Source organism: Alternaria infectoria (genome assembly GCF_024043175.1).
Source record: "Alternaria infectoria strain BMP 0036 chromosome Unknown scaffold_13, whole genome shotgun sequence".
Classification (NCBI taxonomy): domain Eukaryota; kingdom Fungi; phylum Ascomycota; class Dothideomycetes; order Pleosporales; family Pleosporaceae; genus Alternaria; species Alternaria infectoria.
In genome coordinates this window covers 254,713-273,846 of record NW_026250702.1, presented here as the reverse complement: position 1 = coordinate 273,846, position 19,134 = coordinate 254,713, and the positions used below count along the sequence as shown (strand labels likewise).

The 19,134-nt window shown below is 51.0% G+C and overlaps 7 protein-coding genes across 7 annotated transcripts; all 7 read right to left on the bottom strand.

Moving 5' to 3' along the window:
* Positions 1-619: 619 nt before the first annotated feature.
* J4E92_007599 (uncharacterized protein) lies at positions 620-1,636 on the bottom strand (the record flags this gene model as incomplete). Its single annotated transcript, XM_051498962.1, has 1 exon — positions 620-1,636. The coding sequence occupies one exon, from the start codon at positions 1,634-1,636 to the stop codon at positions 620-622; it is 1,017 nt and encodes a 338-aa protein (XP_051350697.1).
* A 3,819-nt stretch (positions 1,637-5,455) lies between these two features.
* On the bottom strand, positions 5,456-6,520 carry J4E92_007598 (uncharacterized protein; the record flags this gene model as incomplete). Its single annotated transcript, XM_051498961.1, has 1 exon — positions 5,456-6,520. The coding sequence occupies one exon, from the start codon at positions 6,518-6,520 to the stop codon at positions 5,456-5,458; it is 1,065 nt and encodes a 354-aa protein (XP_051350696.1).
* A 1,019-nt stretch (positions 6,521-7,539) lies between these two features.
* On the bottom strand, positions 7,540-8,483 carry J4E92_007597 (uncharacterized protein; the record flags this gene model as incomplete). The annotated part of the gene is made up of 3 exons (XM_051498960.1): positions 7,540-7,775; positions 7,825-8,206; positions 8,259-8,483. The coding sequence occupies 3 exons, from the start codon at positions 8,481-8,483 to the stop codon at positions 7,540-7,542; spliced, it is 843 nt and encodes a 280-aa protein (XP_051350695.1).
* Positions 8,484-11,138: 2,655 nt separating this feature from the next.
* J4E92_007596 (uncharacterized protein) lies at positions 11,139-12,285 on the bottom strand (the record flags this gene model as incomplete). The annotated part of the gene is made up of 3 exons (XM_051498959.1): positions 11,139-11,153; positions 11,278-12,200; positions 12,252-12,285. 3 exons carry the CDS (start codon positions 12,283-12,285, stop codon positions 11,139-11,141), a joined length of 972 nt encoding a protein of 323 aa, XP_051350694.1.
* Positions 12,286-12,613: 328 nt separating this feature from the next.
* J4E92_007595 (uncharacterized protein) lies at positions 12,614-14,205 on the bottom strand (the record flags this gene model as incomplete). The annotated part of the gene is made up of 2 exons (XM_051498958.1): positions 12,614-14,049; positions 14,199-14,205. 2 exons carry the CDS (start codon positions 14,203-14,205, stop codon positions 12,614-12,616), a joined length of 1,443 nt encoding a protein of 480 aa, XP_051350693.1.
* Positions 14,206-14,450: 245 nt separating this feature from the next.
* J4E92_007594 (uncharacterized protein) lies at positions 14,451-15,998 on the bottom strand (the record flags this gene model as incomplete). The annotated part of the gene is made up of 1 exon (XM_051498957.1): positions 14,451-15,998. One exon carries the CDS (start codon positions 15,996-15,998, stop codon positions 14,451-14,453), a length of 1,548 nt encoding a protein of 515 aa, XP_051350692.1.
* A 513-nt stretch (positions 15,999-16,511) lies between these two features.
* On the bottom strand, positions 16,512-18,070 carry J4E92_007593 (uncharacterized protein; the record flags this gene model as incomplete). The annotated part of the gene is made up of 2 exons (XM_051498956.1): positions 16,512-17,752; positions 17,800-18,070. The coding sequence occupies 2 exons, from the start codon at positions 18,068-18,070 to the stop codon at positions 16,512-16,514; spliced, it is 1,512 nt and encodes a 503-aa protein (XP_051350691.1).
* Positions 18,071-19,134: the final 1,064 nt, after the last annotated feature.

The following is a 19,134-nucleotide window of genomic DNA, read 5'->3' as shown; positions in this document are numbered from 1 at the left end:
GAGGTAGCCATGCTCTGGTCACTTCGGTGGGACTCGGGTCGCACTTGAGTAAGCATGCTGAGCTGAGACTCTGGCCGAGCTCGATTACGGCTTATCTTTACTTCATCGCGGATAAAGGAGATTTGATCCATGATGCTTTTGCCCATCAGCAATAACCGAAAAGCGAGATAAAAGAAGAGGAATGACGAAGGCCACCCGCTACCCCAACTAAAGTTCCACATGATCCCAATGTATGCTAAGAAGCATGTCTCGCAGAAGCAGTAGAACAAAGTGTAACGACCCATTTTCCTTGCCGTATAGATGTTGTCGTTATTTTGGGCGGAGAGTCGAACTCGAATAAACTTAAAGTCAATACGGGACTTCCATGATCCAAGGCGCACTATGGCAGTCCAGATCCGATGGATGAGATCTTTCGGCTCAGGTATAGAGGTGCGAGATGGACCTTGGGCGTTTTCGTCTTGGTCAATACCTTCGGCCGTGTTGTTTCTTTTAGTCGGAATCTTGGCTATCACAGTCGTTTGGGAAGACGAGCAGGCTTCGCAGATAATAGCCTGGTCATCCGGAAGTTTCTGCTCTAAAGGCACAAACTCGCATTAGCGTATATCCTGCATCGTTCATATCAAATAGACTTACCATCGATGACTTCAACAGCAGCTAGAAGCGTTAGCGCCAGCAGTACTATGGCTACGACCTGCCCGAAACCCAGGATGTGAAGGCTATTCGCTGGCTTTAATCCCCCATACCATACAGCGAGCACAACACTGCCAGTACCATATGTCATGCCCAGTACAATCTCTGGAAGGTTCGATAAGTATGACTCGTAATACCTGTCGAAGAAGAACCATATTGACATCTTTGTTTGTTCTGCAGTTGCAACCGGTGGATCGAGCTTGGCGTAATATTTGACATTGCCATTGTTGACAGTGGCACTCGCGTCTTCTTTCGAGAGACCTTTGAGACGGAGACATTCCGAGTAAAAGGAAAGAACCCACACACCTAGCGCGCTTCTTTTCGGTTCGAAATACAAGTTTGCGATAGCTAGTGTATGTTTGATAAGGACAAGTCCGAGGACGGCAGTTGAATCGACCAAATCGAATTGGATCGACTTGCCGAATTGCGACGCTTCGAAGAGACATTGGAGCACGTTTCCAACGTTTAAGGTAGTCTTGTGATTAACTTCGTCAAACTTACTTGATACTGTATTGATGATGAAGGAGAAGGCGAACATCACCAGAAAGCCAATGGTAAATACGACTCGGCAGTCTCGAACGAGCTTGCGTTTGAACAGATGACTCTGCAGCACTCCTAGAGAGAGCGCATGGGTGAAGGTCGCAAAATACGCTAAGAAAGTAACGATTTTGAACTCGTAGAAGGTGATGCGGCACCGACTAGCGAGTCCCGCGATTAGGATCGCAACACCGGTAATAAGTTGTTGGTCGCTTAAGACTGTGGCAAATCCAACGATGATCTGAGTCCTCTCTTTCTGCTTTGGCGTAGGCTTGAAATGAAGATCGGCCTCGACGAAGGGGCGACCCAGCTTTTTGAGTGCCTGCAGTGCGTAGTGATCGGTGCGAGACAGTATGTCGAGGGGCAGGCACTCATTGTAGTAGCCCCAGACAATGACGGTAGAGAGCATATAAGCGCAGAAAAGAAAAGATATCAACACCTTCAGATGATATCAGCGTGCAGCTCCAGAGGCCATCGATGGTTAACTTACTCCTATGCCCGCGATGTCGGGGTCTACCTCGATTTCGGTGTCACAACCATCAATTGGTTCTTTGGCGTAACACTTGTTGCAGTTGAGAGAGCTTCCGCAGCTGCCCATGGTCGTTTGCTTGCGTGGTGGTGATGTGTTAGGCTGGGGCCAAGGGAGCAATCGTAGCAAGAACCGGAACAAGTAGCCTTTGAATAGCAGCGGACATGCAAGAAGGCTGATGTCAGCCGCCAAGGTCCTGCCTGCATGCGATCCCGATGCGCCAGAGAAAGTGGGAGAAAAACCGGGAATGGCGCAAGGCTGGGCTATTGGTGGCGCATAGAAAGAACGTCTGCGCATTCGGCTCGGTCCAGTGGCTAGCCTCTGACAGTCGAATCTAAGAGCCATATCAGAGTGAGGTGTAACGATAACGGAAGACATTGGGCCTGTGAACATTTCCCCAGGTAATTGTGGTTTGTTTGATGACTAGTTGGTGGGTTGATGGCTCAGCCTTGTGTGTGTATTTAGTGGCTGTGCATGAGCTGAGAAGTTGGGTACACGTGCCTGCAGAGGCGTGGAAGCTCGCTTCGTGATTGGTATAAGAGATAAGCCCTGCAGGCTGGGCGAAGACGTACTGGAGGGTGGTGGTTGTGGCACTGCAGGCTGCTACGTTCAGCGGGAGATCCGAAATCATAAACCTGTCGCTGTGGATCGAAACGTATGCGCCGAACATGCGTGCGATGAAGATCAGCCGGATTCCTCGACCGACCGGCATCAAGAGCTCCCGTCTTGCCTGTTGAACAGTGCGTTCAAACCAAGGCTAGCTTCAGTGTCCTGCCTGCGAGGTCGCTCGAACGTCGGGCTCGTTTCTACCGCAGTGGTGTGTGCATTATCGCGCTGGTTGTCGGACATGTCCAGGGAAGGTAGTCGTGGTGGATTGTGCGATGTGTTATCTCCAGACGTGCTACGCGCCATCGGAGACGCCTGCAAAGAAGTTCTCTTAGTCTTGCGTGATTTGATCTCTTTCCATACGAATCGAGCCTGGTAAATTTGACGTCTCAAAACGATGGCCAGTTTTGAATACGCCCATATTGGAACGATGGCCAGCAGCATGTACAGCTGTACACCACCCACACTTCCCACGACAATCATCACTACTGTAGATAGTGCACATAGGATCAAGGATCGGATGGCGACTTTTCTTTCCCCGTTAGAGGGTGGCGGATTTGCAACGTGACCAGACGCGCTCACGCCATCACCTCGAACGCCAACGGATGGCTCGACCAACGGCTCGGACGTAGTAAGGGTCGGAGATGGAGCATTTGAGATATCGATGTGATACAAAAATCCCTGCGTTGATAAGGACAGGGAACCGTCTAGCACGGTTTGCTCTTCGTTGAATCAGTAAAGTCATAGTGAGAGTAGAGAGGAGGCTTACCATTTACGATTTCAATTAGAGCAAGCAGTGGAAGAACCAGCAGGCCGATCGCAACGACTTGGCCAAATCCAAGCATCCCGGCATCGCTCGATGGATAGACGTCGGCTACTAATACCGCAGAAATCGTATTGGCCGTCCCGAAAACGAATTGAAAAGCCCACACGGGAATCTCAGAGAGATACGCTTCATGATATTGCTCAAGAAAATACCAAACAGATATCTTGACCGTGTCATTCGATGGTTCGATCCTAGTATCATAGTCAAGACGGGCATCTGCGATGATGGTTGCCGACTCCGTTGCGGAGAGGAGTTGCGACCGACTCCAGAGGTATATGCATATGCGATCCATCAGAGGAGCAGTGACATGACGTTGGCGAACGGCTTCCGGAGCAGCCAGTCGAGCTATGGCTGAGATATGTTTTCCCCATAAGATTATCAGTATAGGGAGGGTCGTGAGTGCAAACTGGGCATCAGCCAAAAGCGCGGGTTTCGCCATCCACTGCTCCAACGCACATTGGATTAGTTTGATGTTGCTCCAATACCCACCGTACCAGACATTGTCCAAGAGAAACGCGAACGTGAATAAACTCAGGAACACAAGCGTGAGAATTACGCGACAGTACCTAACCCATCTATGCTGGGCTAGGTGATTTCGCAATACATCGAGTGATAGGCTGTGCGTCGTAGCTGAAAAGTAAGCCAGCGATGTAACTATATGCCATTCATTCTGAGACATAACACATCGGCCTAAAAGCGCAGCAATTAGTATTGAGATCCCCGTTATGAGCTGCTGATCGCTAAGCATCTTGATGAATTTGGCTAGAACATGGCTGCGACTTCGTTGTTTTGGCGTCTGTATGAATACGAGTATCTTGTTACTTTTGTCGTGCCTTTTTCGCCTGAACAGGCCCTCCAGTATTGCGATTGCATGCTTGTCGGTCGACTGTAGCAGACCCGAAGGCAAGGTCGAGGTTAGGTACCCCCGGATCACTACCACGAAAACAGCCAAGGCGCTGAAGTAGAATGATACGAGGATCTAGTCTTGCGTCAGAATAATGAACGAACTCAGAGTTTACTGCTTACCCCAATACCAGCGATGTCTGGGTTGACTTTCGGTTGTGTTGGGCATCCGTCTTCATCCCAGTCTCCATACCATCCCCAGTTTTCAGGGCACGCAGTACAGTCGACGGAACTACCGCAGTTGCCCATGCTGGCAAGACTGAATCTAATTGCTGGAGGCAGTGCCGTACCACTATGTAGGATTTATAGCGATGCTGAAACTGTTGACGAATGTCTGATGGTGATGACCGACAGGCTGAGAGATAGTAAGCACGTAGAAACGAGAGATCCCGGAAGCCGCTGTGGCATAGAATAACCCCAGTATAAATGCAAATAGATGTAGAGTCGGACTTATAGCGTGGTGTCCTCCCTCGTCGTGTCGGATGAAGCTGCGTTGCAAACAACAAGTTCTCGCCACCTCAGCTTTTCAGCTGCCTGTTCAAGTAGGCGCGACATAAACGCCGCCCAGACCGCCACAAAGCTTTGATTGGGTGAATTTAGGCCCCCAAATCTGCCCAGGTATGACTGCATTGAAGAGAAGGTGGGAGAGGCTCGAAGGGACACGGCAGTTGCAGACCCGTTTACTTTCCGGCTCGCGATCCGAACAACACCACAGCTATACAATTGATCGCTGTAGCTAAGGTAGCCACAAAAGACTTGCGCAGTTCTTTACGAAGCGTTAGTATCATTTCTCTGTGGCGAAAAAGTTTGGCAGGCCATCGTCAGATAGGGAGGTGCTGCGCTACGTGTCCATCGTAGGCCTGACGAGTCCACCGTGCAGCAAGACAGAAACGGGCTGCGAGCGTCTGATGATCTATCGAGAAGGTCATCAACGCGCACTGGAACGTGCGACGCACCCCGGAATGTGTATACCTGTTCGATATTGTGGTGGTAAGAAAGTTGGAGTTCAGAGCGAGGAAGCTGCTAGTAAGCCTAGCAGCTACTTCCTCTGTGCTGAGTCATGCTCCAAGCCGACCCTCCAACTGCGCTAGTGTTGCGCGAGTCATTCACATCGATGCCGCCACAAAAGCCTTGAGACTCGTCCACATGGTTGTCATCAGTCTTACTGCATCACTGTTACAATTAGATAGGGCCTACATCTGCTTTGACTCATAAGACATGTTGCTACATTGGAACAGCAAATCGATGAAATCGGGAGATTACAAAACATCACTCTTACAGTTGATTAAGCATCATTGTTATTCATTCGTCTTTCATTCATATAACCGGTCATAACCAGCCTTATTGGGGGTATATACAACTCTCTACTCCTTGCTCAAATCCGCAATCTGCAACACCGCCTTACCAAAGTTCTTTCCCTCCAGCATACCAATAAAGCCGTCAACCGCATTATCAATACCCTCCGTAACACTAATCTTCGCCTTGAAAGTGCCCTCAGACAACCACTTCTGCAGCTTCTCCTGGTGCTCCTTCGCATGCTTAGGACCCATGTTCTCGTCACCAACGATGAAACCACGGATGGTAAGGCGCTTGGCAACAACGTTCATGAGGTTGCGAATGGGGTACTGCTCGCCGGGCTTAGCGTTGTACTGGGAGATCATGCCGCAGGCGATGATGCGACCGAAGTTGTTCATGGCGTTGATGGCGGCTTCGAGTTGCTCACCGCCGACGTTTTCGTAGTAGATGTCGATGCCGTTGGGGGCGAGGCGGGCGAGGGCATCCGCGGGCTTCTCGGTCTTGTAGTTAAAGCCGGAGTCGAAGTTGAGCTCCTTGGTGATGAAATCGAGCTTCTTGTCGTCGCCGACGGAGCCGATGACGGTGAGGCCCTCGTGCTTGGCGAGTTGGCCGACGAGCTGGCCGACGGCGCCTGAGGCGGCGGAAATGAAGATTGTCTCGCCCTTCTTGGGTTGGCCGATCTCGTAGAAGGAGGACCAGGCGGTTAGGCCGGGCATGCCGAGGGGACCGAGGAAGTACTTGGGGTCGAGGTTGTAGGGGTTCTTGAGCTCGATGCAGTTGGCGACGGCGTCCTTGTCGAGGATGGAGTACTCCTCAATGGGGCTGATGCCCATGGTGATGAGGGTTTGGCCCTCCTTGAACTTGTCGCTGTTCGACTTGACGACCTTGAAGATGGAGCGGTTGGTGATGGGCTTGCCTAGCTCGAAGGGAGGGGAGTAGGACTTGACGTCGGGTGCACGCATGCGGCCACGCTGGTAGGGATCGAAGGAGGCGTAGAAGTTCTTGACGAGAAGAGCGCCCTCGGGGAGCTTCTGGTCGAGGTCGATGTCGCGGGCCTCAACAGCGAGGTCCTGGCCTGGCTTTGGCCATCCCTCTGGGACCTTCTTGAAGATGGCGCCCTTGTTCTGAACCATTATGGTGTCTTTGTGTTGTGTAGAGTTGGGTATTAGGAGAGAATGTGTAGGGTATCTTGTGTTGATAGTGTGAGGTGATTGAATAATTTGAAGCCGAAGAATGAGACACAGGCAGCTGGCTATATACCAACACTTCTAGCTGACAAACTGTGATTTCACCGCCGAGAGAAAGACCCTGATTGCATCATGGGTGGAGGGAGGGACCCGGAGGCGCCGTCCTAGCACGGCAAGCCCAGTCGTAACGTTGCATATCGGCCAGCGACCGGCAAAGAGGCGCAAAACGAATATTCGTCCGACTCTAGAAGCCACGACTTCGGCCAGGTGTCTCGACGCGGGGCACGAAACTTGTCGCAAATGCAGAATCTTCGAGACAACGTTGAACGACACGAAGCCATGACGAGCGCTCGCGCCGGGAGTCACCCGCTTTGGGAAAGGTGCCCGCTGCGAGATTTAAGGCTGAGCCGAGGCAAGTGGGGCGTGGATTGGTAATGGAGGGGTGTAGCTAGAAGTCGCTATGGATTCAATGCACTCAGCGGTGAGAATGCTAGTAGTGTGCTGACCTGGAAGGCTTAATGAAACGTCCGAGCATATTTCTGATCCGTCTTGTGCATTGGCAATAGGAGCAGCATGTCAGGAAATGATCACGAGCAAGCCGATTGCGTCTCAAAGCGTATCGTACGAGAACCTTTACAGTATTCATGCATAGTCTGCCGGGAGGATACGGACGTAAGTCGGTACATTGGTTCTTATGTCTCCGTTGTATGCGGTGCGGGATGAATTACTTGTGTATTTGTCAACCATCATCCTCCCTCGAAAGCAGTCAACTGCTCCATAGAGCTATCTGACCTAGCCTAGCCTCAAGAAATCTATCATAACCTTTACTCCGTGTAAACACAGGAAAGTTCCCTTCCTATGCGATGTCATGCTTAGTCCCGTCGTCGAAGGCTCTTACGCCCAGGTGGAGATTTGTATGCATGCCATACACTATCGCTCGCCTGATGTACTTGGAGGTTCTTGTCCTACTCCTCCTCTTCGTCTTCTCTGCTGTCCACAAAGAAGTCCCCCTCTTCCTCCTCAGGCTCCATGACCTTCTCTATCAGCTTCAGCGTTTGCCGTAACGGCAAACCGACAACGTTGTCGTATGACCCCTCTATGCGCTCGATGAGGCACGCGCCCGCTGTCTGTATACCATAGCCGCCTGCTTTATCGTTACCGTCGCGCGTTTTGACGTATGCGAGGATCAGTTCGTCGGTCACTACTCGTGTTAGCATTCAATTCAGCCATGTCTCAACAGGAAGAAGTACCAGTAGGATCAAACATAACCGTTGTCTCTTCAACATGTGTCTCCATGGCATATCCCGGATCGACCGCAGACTCTAATGGCTTCATCACCGCAACGGCGGTCATAACCTTGTGCGCGCCCTCATCTCTCAGCATCTTCAGCGTTGCTATATGGTCTGCCTCGCTCTTTGGTTTCTCCAGTATCCGCCCAGCGTGCGATACTACGATTGTGTCGGCAGCGATGACGATGGCAGGTTCGCCGCGCTCGCGATTGTTAATCTCGGTCTTGTATACGTCATGCGCTTTGGCGGATGCGGTTTCGAGGACGTAGTTCAGCGCGCCGAGCGAGTGGTCTAGGTTTTCGGCGAACTTGGAGGGGACTACGTCGATTTTTGTGAGGCCGATCTGATCCGAGTTAGCTTTTAATATGTTCACGTCGTAGTGGAGATTCTCTTACCTGTGCGAGAAGCTGTCTTCTACGTGGTGACGCGCTCGCAAGCACAACTCTCGATCCTCTCAACTCGTTCAGCGCTGGCAGATTTAGTGGCGGAGGCGGTCCTGGAGGTAGCCTCTTCGCTAAAGGTGTGCCCGATGCCGACTTGTTTTGTGGGATTGGTGACTTCCGCGCATCTTCATACGAGGGCGGGGGGTCGGACGGTAGTAGGGGCTCTTTGACGTCCATTGTGGCGGATGAAGTATGTTTAGCGATCAGGTGATATGCAGAGACTGCACTTCAATTATAAAGGTCAAAGAATTCGGTATACGCTGCGATTGTAATGGTGTTGGGGACATCTTTGAGGAAGCTATGGATTTCGGGGATGCTTCAGGGTCCAAGCTCCTGCGCCACCCGACTGGATGACGTTCGACTGGGGAGCCGCAACGCAGATCTCTACTTTCCTTGTTCTCAAGCACCGCAACTACCTTTTAACGTTCAACTGCCCACTGCAACGAAAGACCGCCGCTTCTTACGAATAATAGAGTGGAGAGCGAGTCACGAACAACATCACGTCACTTGCACAGTTGAACCAAAGTCCAGAGGTCTCAATTGCAAGGCATCTCGTACTCAACGCCAGAGGCACTAATTGCAATGAAGAGCATCGATTACCCCGGAACATACACCTGGATATTTACCTCCCCTTCGTCATTGACAGCCCAAACGATAACATCATCTAAACCCGACTCGGACGGTGCACAAAGCCTCAGCTTCATCACGCCACCAGTAAGAAAAGTTACAAAGAAAGTGATTTTGATCCGTGTATCCACATTGAGCAAGAACTGAGCATCCTCTTCCTCCCCCCCGAATGCGTAATGTGGGATATCGGGTGAGATCCACCAGAAGCTACCGAGGCCAGTGATGTATACCTGACTTTTGAGTGGGTAGTGCTTCCAACATTCATCGCTTAGTTCATGCTTGCCAAGGCAGATCGTTCCGACGGTATATGCTAGATCCGTTTGCCCGGCCATTCGGAGCTTGTGTGCCATAGAGATAAGTCCTGGTGAGTATAGAGTCCAATTGCCTTCCAACGACTCTATCGGCTTCTCATCGTCATCAAGAAACCGCGGTTCCACGACAGATGCGAACCTTAAACAATTGGCTTCGTGAGCCTGGTGGTCAGCAAGAGCCTTCTCGTACTTTGAGTTGTCATTCCACGAGGATGATATCGTGGAATCCTGTGTTTGCAACTTGCTATGTCCAGACATGTGCGTAGGTAATCTAGGTGTATGGCAGACTATGACACATAAGCTTTCAAATGAATTAAATATGAAAGCAAACTTACCTGTAGTAGGATTCGTTTCATCTTGGATCTTCGGGGCAGCAGGAGTGCTAGGTTCTTCTTCGCCTAGAGAAGTTGGTGCAAGGTACCTAGAGGTTGGTGCAAGTCAGTACATGTCTCACGTCAGTTCGTACAAAGACATGGCTTACCGAGTTCGACCTTGGGGTAAAGTGGAGATGTACGGCGCTTCGTAGTATGGTACTGGTCTACTCCAATAGTTCTTTGCAAATCCGGTGGCTGCCATCTCTTCCTCTGTCCTATCCAGAATCCCGATGAATAAGTAATCTTCTTCTCCAATAGTGTCACCTATTTCTGTCGCCGGGATGTATATGAGCATATATGAACCCTTAAGACAGCATATCGTCCAGCTCTTTGGATCCTTATCTCGAGAAACATTACCACCATCGGCGTGAATGTCTTTTATTTTACCAACGAAGCATCTTGCCTCAGGACACCCGAAGGTGAGAGGACGCCTGAGTCCAGCAATCGTGCACTCGGCCCCAATAGGAAACCAATCATTTCTCCAGCGCTGTCCAAAACGGATGCTACCCGCCATCCATGTACTGGCAAATTCTTCGGTCCAGAGGGTTGGATTGTTTTGGTAATGGAAATTCTGATAGCAGGGGGAGTACAACGTATATTCACCGCGGATATGTAAGACTGGGGCGTTTGGCCCGTCACATATTCCTTGGTTCAACGTTCCATCATTTAGACTCGATTCGATCTGCTCGAAGGCACGAAAAGCGTCGTCATGGTACTGTTCATGTAGCTTGTACGCAGCGTTAACGGCGGCCGGAAAGCCGTTGTCTTCTTCAGGATCGGACGTGCTAGATGCACTGTTTCCTCCACTCTCGGTCTCGTTTTCACTAAAAGAATCTTCGTCGTCGCTCGAGCTCCACGGGTCTGAATCACCCTCCTCGGGTGCGATAACCATTGTCTGTGCTGATTCGACGTGATGAGTGTTCATAGTTGCAAATGTTCCGGCAAGTCCTGCTTGCTGAGGCGCAAGTTTGCAGTGGTTTTCGGTGTCCTCGTGCGATATCGCTGTATCTAGTTGTTAGTATCCGCGTCTCAGCGAAGATGAACGCGCACTTACTCTAGGATCAGCTGCAATCCGAGGCAATTGTATGAAGCTGAATTCTTTTTCGTTTTTTCGTTTACTGCCAGCCGTTTTATAGATGTAGAGGACGCAATCAGCCCCTACTAGCGCTCACGATATCTTAGCGTGTCGAAGTCGCGGTCACGGCTTGAAACCCAAAAAAACCCGGGCCGACTCAAGATATCGAAAACCAGCCTTCTCTTTTTAAAAGGGCCTACAACTGATTCAGTATGCATCAGCTTCGCTAAAGAAAACAGGTATATTGTACATTATTGACAGCGGACGTCCTGTCCGGTGGCCGCAGTAGGTGCGAGATGTCGAGTCCGGCCTTGGGGTAAGACAGGGTTGTACGGCGTTTTGTAATGAGGTTGCGGCTTCCATTCCGGCATTCCCGGCCACCATTCTGCCATCTCCTCCTCGTCTCTGTCTAGAATTCCAACAAGCTGAACCGTTCCGTGACAGTCTATATCCGGAAGTTCTATGATCAGATATGCGCCGCCCAAAAAGGTAATCCTAACCTCTACTTCTACACCTAAATAATGCCAATAACCCCGACAGGTTTGCCTCGACGGAAGTTGTGGAGTAGTGTATGCAAAGGTTACACGCCTGTTGTCGTGGAACAGGTTGACTTCAGCGCCGGGGCCTTTGCCATCTCCCCAGCGTTGTCCCAGTCGTATAGTACCAGTGCGCCAGTTGTGGAAGGAGTTCTCGGTTATCCGGTGTGGATTCTTCGCAATCGCATGTGACAGGATCTTCTCGGAATATAGCGTGTATGCTCCGCGAATGTAGACCGGCTCTTGTGGACCCTCATATGTACCATTGCCACCATACAGCTTCTCGGTGAGATACTCATAAACGTGTTTAACCTCGTTTTGATAGTCGATCTCTCTGTTTAGAGTAGCTTCTACCGCATTCCTGTTTTTGGCGAGCTGGACTATCTTCTTGTAGTACTTCATGAAAATGGCTTGTTGTTCGCGCTCGAATTCGACCTGCCTTTCGACCTCATAGTTCCGTTTTCGTTCACGTTTCATTCCCTCACTTGCACAGTAAGCCTCTCTGTTCGCACGCTCCTCATCGACGACCTCGACCATCTCGTTCTCATACTGGAGGAGAATAGCCTCTGATACGTGCTCGAAATGGGTCAAGCTTCTGTGCCGCTCAGCGCGCTGGACTGCCTTCTGATACTCGACGAGCATAGCTCTTCCTTTGCGCTCGAAAGCGGTCTGGCCGAAGCCATTATAATGCAGCTTTTTGAGGTTGGGATTCGACAACTCCCTCGCTGCTGCAATGATATCTGATCGGTCCCGGTGTTCATCGATTCTGACGTTTGTGGACTTTGCAGGAACAGGAGGCTTTGCGTGAACAGCAGGCTTTGCAGGAACAAAAGGTTTTGCAAAAACAGAAAGCTGTGCAGGAACAGCAGGCTTTGCAGGAACTGAAGCCTCTGCGGAGACAGGAGGTTCTTTCGGAACGACTCGGAAGTAATCCTTAATCTTGCCGTCCCGTGTGAGCCTGCGCGTAGCTGCTGCGAATCGTTAGAAGCGGTTTCTTCCTAGCCGAACTTTGCTGCACATACGCTTGACATGTGGACCCTTCTTTATTGGAGCCATTGGGTTGTTGTGTGTGTTTACTGGTGAATGAGGAGGAGGCTGCCCCGGAAACCATTCCGAGAATGATACGCACGCTCCAATGCGACGAGATAGGAAGCGTTCACCCCTGATTAGCGTGCAAGGGTCGTTAGCGCGTCGCGTCGCGTCGCGTCCGAGGAATGAGACCGAAACGCAGCTCTAATTTACACCCAGCCTCCTCTATTGAACGAGGTTTCTTTTTAATCCCGCACTCATTATTGTATGGCTGGCAAGGAGGAGTGGCTTACAGTATCAATGAGTCTGTTGAGCCAAGCTAATCCTACGTAGGTGGCCTGGCGTCTCGTCCTATCTATTCAAACCCCGTCCTTGTGCCGAAAAGAGCTATCCAACCCGGGCTCTGATAGACTCTTCGAGGTCCAGGATCGATAGCGGCCATTCGGTTTCGCTCCTCAAGCTGCGCCCTCAATTCCAAATCATGCTTCGGACAATCTTCAACGGGACACTGCTCCCCCATATGCTCGGCAGAACAGAAAAACTCTTCAGGGTCAGAGTCGCCCTCTTTGTAAGACCCTTGGTACTCCCATCGATCATCCACTTTCGCCCACTCCATTTCGCGGGTATGCCTGTCCTTCGTGCGTGAGACAGCAAAGAAAGCGATGGGCTTTTCGCCCTCGCCTCCGACCAAACATGCAGGTATGCTGAGACAGAGATAACCGTTTCCCAGGAATCGAAGGCATCGCTCGGGAATCCCCGGCTTATTGTAATACAAGGTCTCTTCTAAAGCGACTGTAGAAGGAACACTAATCTTTGGTATGTTAAAGTTCAGGCCCGGCGTTTCGGAAGGATAAGGCATTTTGAACACCAGCTCATACCCAGGTTCGCCAACGCAATCTCGTATCAAAAGCTTCCCGCGTTGGAGGTGTAGGTTCTTGGTTTCCCTGTCCGTGATGTCTTCACAGTTGTCTTGCTGCATCTGATGGTGCACATCGGAGTAGAGAGCCCATTCGCCTTTGACGTCTCCCACGGGATGTTCTCTGCCTTGTGCGATTTCTTTGTCAACCCATCGAACCAGGGCCCATCCCTTGGCGATGTAGTCTTGGTGCTTCTTGAGGGCGAGTGCCCTCTTCTCTTTCAGGTAATTCGCGAATACACGCGGATCTGGCGGAAGCTCCTCGTACACATTCATCTCGTCCTCGGGTATGTCATCCTCAGCGGCATAAAATCCAGGCATACCGTCTTCAGAGATGTCGTCCTCGGGCACATCGTCTTCGACTCCAGACATGTCGTCCTCGGTCGAAGTGTCTCCGTCCAATCTGTCCGAGTCGCTTTCTCCTTTCCTTATCAGGATCCTAGTCCTAGGCGGGTTGTTTCTCCGGTCTTCTAATTGCGCTTCTATGTAACGTGCCCACTCTTGTCTCGGGCTGTCTCCTTTGGGCTCGGGCTCGGGCTTGGGCTTGTCGGCTTCGGCGTACGTTGCAAGAAACTGCTGGACTTGCTCTTGTGATACCGGTTCCTTGCCAACATCATTGTTTCCCCAGAACTGCTCGTCACAAAGCCTGACTAGTGCCTGCTCTAGATGCACGAGTAGCTCCTCAGGAATGCCCTCATCTAGCAGGCAATCGTGCATTGCGTCCATGAAAGCTTGGTAATCCGGATTCCAGGCTTTCATACGACCGTAAGACTGTACTGCTTCGGCATAGTGTCTTACAGCGTCTTGGTAGCACATGATGCGTTTCAATGTAGCTTCTGCGCCGCACCCAGCATTGGTCCATCGTTCATCGATTCCTGTAATACATCAGTACCGATCGCGCAAGACACTGAACTATGACGTACGGTCTATGAAGGATTTCAATTCTTCGCTTGGGCTCATAAACACTTCTCCTATCGTGACTGTCGTGATTAGTTTCGCGCTAGACGACGGTACCTCGGCAGACTTACCATTTGGGCATGCCATGTTGACGTCAGAAAATATGTCTATCTGGGAATGTGGCGTAGCTGTAACAGAAGTGTAATTCGGAATGTGATGTTGCGACGCGTTTTGTGTGGCCAGAAAACCTTGGAAGGCTCGGAACGGTGTCCATGGTTACGGAAAGGGGTTGCACTAGCCGTCTTTGACCCGCCGCATCCCGAGGTCGTGAAAACACTATCAATTCATTTCGACGAACAATGTACTATACAACCATTTATTAAAACCCACGGTCGTATGGATCGAAGTGCGTACAATTATCCGGGTGGTCCGAACATTCGCTACGACTGTCTTCTATAGCGCCGGTAGGCGGGTTGTACACCAGTCCATCAGGCGTCTTTCCCCACCACTCTCTAACCACACCACGCCGCCTTTGATGAGGACGAAAAGCTGGCGAGTCCTCAGCGATAGCGTAGAAGTCGATGAGACCGTTTTCTCTGCTTCCTCTGATCTCGTGAGCTGGAATGCGTATCTTCATATGCCCATTCTCAACAAAGCATATGCGAAACTTCAGTTTATGCGGCGAGTCTTCGGTGGACATGATGGCGTTAAGTCGCTTAGAGTTTACAACGCTTCTCTCCATCGTCCACTTAAGATCGCCTGGGAAGTGATCGTACTGCGGCGGAAGAGTCAGGGTGCCCTTAGCAGGCCTACCGTCCACCCGGCCGTATGTTGTGATGCTGAAGTCGCCGCAACCGCCGCCGTGGAACAATTCATTATCAGTTCGCCAGCCTTTTTTAGCGACGAGCATGTCGAGATATGAAGTAGACCAGAGATTCCACTTGAGAACTTGATTATAATCTTCCAGACTTGTTCTGCGTGCTTCCATGCTTTCGACGGTTTCTTCCTCTCCTAAAGCAATGCGTTCCTCAAGCCATACTTCGATGGCTTTGCCACGCGCTTCTTGCTTCGCGTGTTTTGCTCGTGCCTTGTCGTAATCGCTGTACCAAATATCGCTGTCGCTGTCGCTTTCGCTGTCTGTGGTGTCTTCGTCGCTGGGCTCAGTTGTCTCAGGGTCGCTGTCCTCGAGACGCTCAATTGGTCCGCTGTCTCTTCCCGTTATTTTACTCGTTTTGATGCCATAGAACTCAATATTTTCCCTTATCGTGTAGAATGGTACCGCCTGGGCTCTCATACTCAAGTAGCCGTCGCGGAGGAAGACGAGAGTAATTCGCATTGACTCTTGGTTTGCCTCCTTCTGTTTCTGCGATGCACCTCTGTAACGAACCTGAGATTCGTCACAGAATTTTACTGAGATCTCTTCAAGTGCAGGTATTTCGAGATCTGGCCACGATCCAGTAAATTTAACCTGCTCTTTGAGGCAGGTCTTCGGGCCTAGCTTGAACCACAAGTTCGCCTTGACTTCAACGTCGTCTCCTTGTCTCGAAATTTTCTCGATGTACAATCGACCGGGCGCATCGTCATGGTTCCAACCATCGTGAATACAATTTCCATCCTCATCGGCGGTATCCCGGATGAAGCTCTTCGCTGTAAGAATGTAAGTCGCGAATTTCAACGGAACCAAGGGCCTGTGGCCTTGCTGCAGCTGTTGATTAAGCCGTGCTTCAATTTGCTGGATGCCGCGCTCAGCGCAGTCGTCGTCGTCGTCTCGACCTGGATTTTCGCCACTAGGAAAACTAAGAGCCTTGCGCTGCTTGAGAATCTGCCGAATTACTTTGCGACATTCCTTTTTACGACGCAGGTCTTCGGGTAACTTGCGTAGCTCCACCTGCTCACGCTTCTTTCTTGATATAATGCGCTTGTCCATGATGCAAAGCGCAGACTGATAATCACCTGCCGAATGAAAATGTTTTGTGGTCGAAGTAAAGATGGAATGAAAAGACCTGCGGATGTTACGGCTGGGTCGGTGCTCACCGTGCACGTCATCACCTGATTGGTCTAACTCGATCAGGCTAGAGCTGCCTCCAGACATGCTGCCCACCTTTGTGTCCTCTTCGATAGCTTGTGCTTTTTCAGATGCAATATAGTTGCTCACATCTCTCACCGCAAGTTCTTACAATAAGTAGAGATTTGGATAAGTTCGCACCCTTTCAATCTGGAGAGAAAAAAGTCCACGCGCGCAGGGCGGATTACCATACAAACTACGATCTATAACAACCAAATGATAACGATCAACCCCCTCAACCAGAATTTGAGTATCGAAACAGTATCCATCGACCCTGTCCATACTCTACGGAGATCAGACCACCAATGCTTTCTCTTCGACCGAGGCTTGAGCATCGAGATAGTGTTCTCCGGTACCGCAGATGCTCTACAGATCTCAATCTACCAATTTCGTCTTGTCGACGTGGAACATCTTGAGTATTGCCTCGTATGCTTCGTCGAAGTCGATCTTGTCAATCTCCTTTTGCATCTTCTCTCTGCCTGAGACAATCTCTCTGGCGATGCTTGGCCAGTCGAGAGTATCATGGCCAATCATCTCTTTCGCGCCGCTGTCTACATGCACTGGCAGTAGCTTCCCATCCTTCTTCCTTACGATACCATCAACAATGACAGTCTCGATATCGGCCGGGCTGGAGTGTAGGATGATGGCGGCGACTGGGTCGTGTTGTGCGGCGCCTACCATACTGGGGCTCAGAGCATCGAAAACGACCAGATCTGCCTTGTACCCTTCCGCGATGCGCCCAATCTCGCTGCTCATGTTCACAGCCTCTGCACCCTTGATCGTTGCAAGATTGAAGGCGGCCTCGACGCTGAGACTATCGGGAAGAGCTCGTGGAATCTTGTCTTGTTTCATGATGTGTTCGTTGTAGTGGTTTCGCGCATTGCCGAGGCCGAGTTTTGCTTCAGCGATGATGGAACCAGCAGTGGCAGAATGGCAATCAACGCCAAGCGCGGCGTTGTCCTGCAGTCCGATCGAATCTCCGCTCACGCCTCCATCCGGGAATGAGGCATCGAAGCAGTAGGACCTCCCCATGGCCATCTGGAGCTCTGAACTCGGGGTGGAACTCACGAATGCACCAGCGGCCTTCAAAAGCTCAGCGTCAGCCTTGACAATCGTGCCACCGTGCGAAACGATGATCTTCTCATCTAGTAGACCTTGTTCCGACGCTGCTTGTATCACACTACCACCTAGCGATACAGAGCCGTGGGTGGTAATCGTCTTGACGCCTTTGGCATTCACCCTGGCGAATATGCCTTTGATCATATCCGCAGGTAGAAACCAAAAGTCGAACGCGAAACCCAGCGTTACCCTGCCGTCTCCGAAAGGTCCTTTATCGGAGAGCTCCTCAAAGGTGTTCATTACCCAGTCTTCGAGAAGGTTTGGATGCCAGGTGAGGGGGTTGAATTGTTTGACGAGCGAAATTGGAGTGTAGCAGAACACCGAGCGCATGCCGGAAGATGCAGTACCTGCGATGGCAGCTTTGGCGTGTTCGGGTGAGCGGGTGATGTGTGCGTGCTCAACTACTGTAGTCGTGCCAGCTGCGATACTCTCTAGCAAACTAGCGAGCTGACCGTAGAAGACATCTTCGGGCGAGTATTGGAAAGACTGCGAGTTGCCTGCTCTTTGTTAAAATGAGGTCGTCTAGTCCCACATAAAGCCATACCAGTTACCATGTAGTCCAGCAGCTGCTCATTGGCATGCCTGCCTTTGAGCTGCGTCTGCCAAGCATGACGATGTGTATCGATGAAGCCTGGGCTGATGATCTTGTCCGTGCAGTCGACAGTCTCAGTTCCCTCAGATGATTTGATCTCATGCGCGATTCTTGTGATCTTGCCGTCTTCGACAAGAACATCGGATTTGGTTGGAACGACGTGGTTATTTGCATCATGAATCAGAGCGACACCGCCCCGGAGAAGAAGGGTTTTGGAAGCCATCGCGCGAGTCGCCACACCTGTGTATAGTTGTCGCGCTTCCACCATTGCTGATTCCAGGGTTCATATACCTCTTATTACCTTGCAATGTCGCATTACGCCCCGGTCAGGGCTGAGGTCATCGTTGCTTCCTTCGACCCCTCACTCCGCTTTAATCGGCACCCGTGGACGCATCAAAGAGCGAAACGCGACTTTCCATGGCGTTAAGGCTTCACCGAACGACGAGAAACGGAGTTTAGAGTATCAGTCAGCTGTGCATCTAGATTTACCTGTATTTTGCCCTATCGAAAAGACACACATGTTGTCGCGTGTTGCAAGCTGAGGTCAGCGTCGCGTGTTAGTTTTCGCGAAGGGTCGATGACGTAATCTCGTGATCGCTTCAGCGCTCCATCGGGAGCTTCACGCCAGACTGCTACTCCGGCATCAACTACGGAACACCAGCATTATGTCTATCCACGACGTAGTCAGATTTTGCACAATTTATACATCCGCGTGGAGCTACATTTGCGCAGCATCTCGCACGCGCCATTGACAGCAGAGGGCTCCTTAATTCGCAAATGTACTGACATTCGCCAGATCACGCATTATCGATATTCAAGAGCGCTACCAGGCTCAAGCACGGCATGATTCACTACTATCATTACCGCAACAACTCCCCTCGAACGAATACCACGATAAGTTCGAGTCCTCCCTCCTTGCGGGCGTCCATTGCCGGACTAGGGGGTGACCGACATGAACCCCCATAAGGACAACAGTCAGCCCGTCGTATTCGGCCATCCCACGTTCTTACGAACTCCAGACCCTTCTTGGCGATATACATGCGAAGGTGTATAGGGCTGGGAAGGCCAGACGCCTGGGATGAACCGCCTCTCGCTTCACCAACCCTCACGAGGATATGGCCTCATGCTGCGTCGGAATACCCGCAGATCATGCAGACTCCGTACTGTTCCAGACTCTCGGCTCGTGCTTGCTGGAACCCACGACGCTGGTCCTGGTTGCATGCATTATAGCGTGGCAAACCAATAGCATCCAAGCATCTTGGACAATTACACATCGTAGCACGCGGG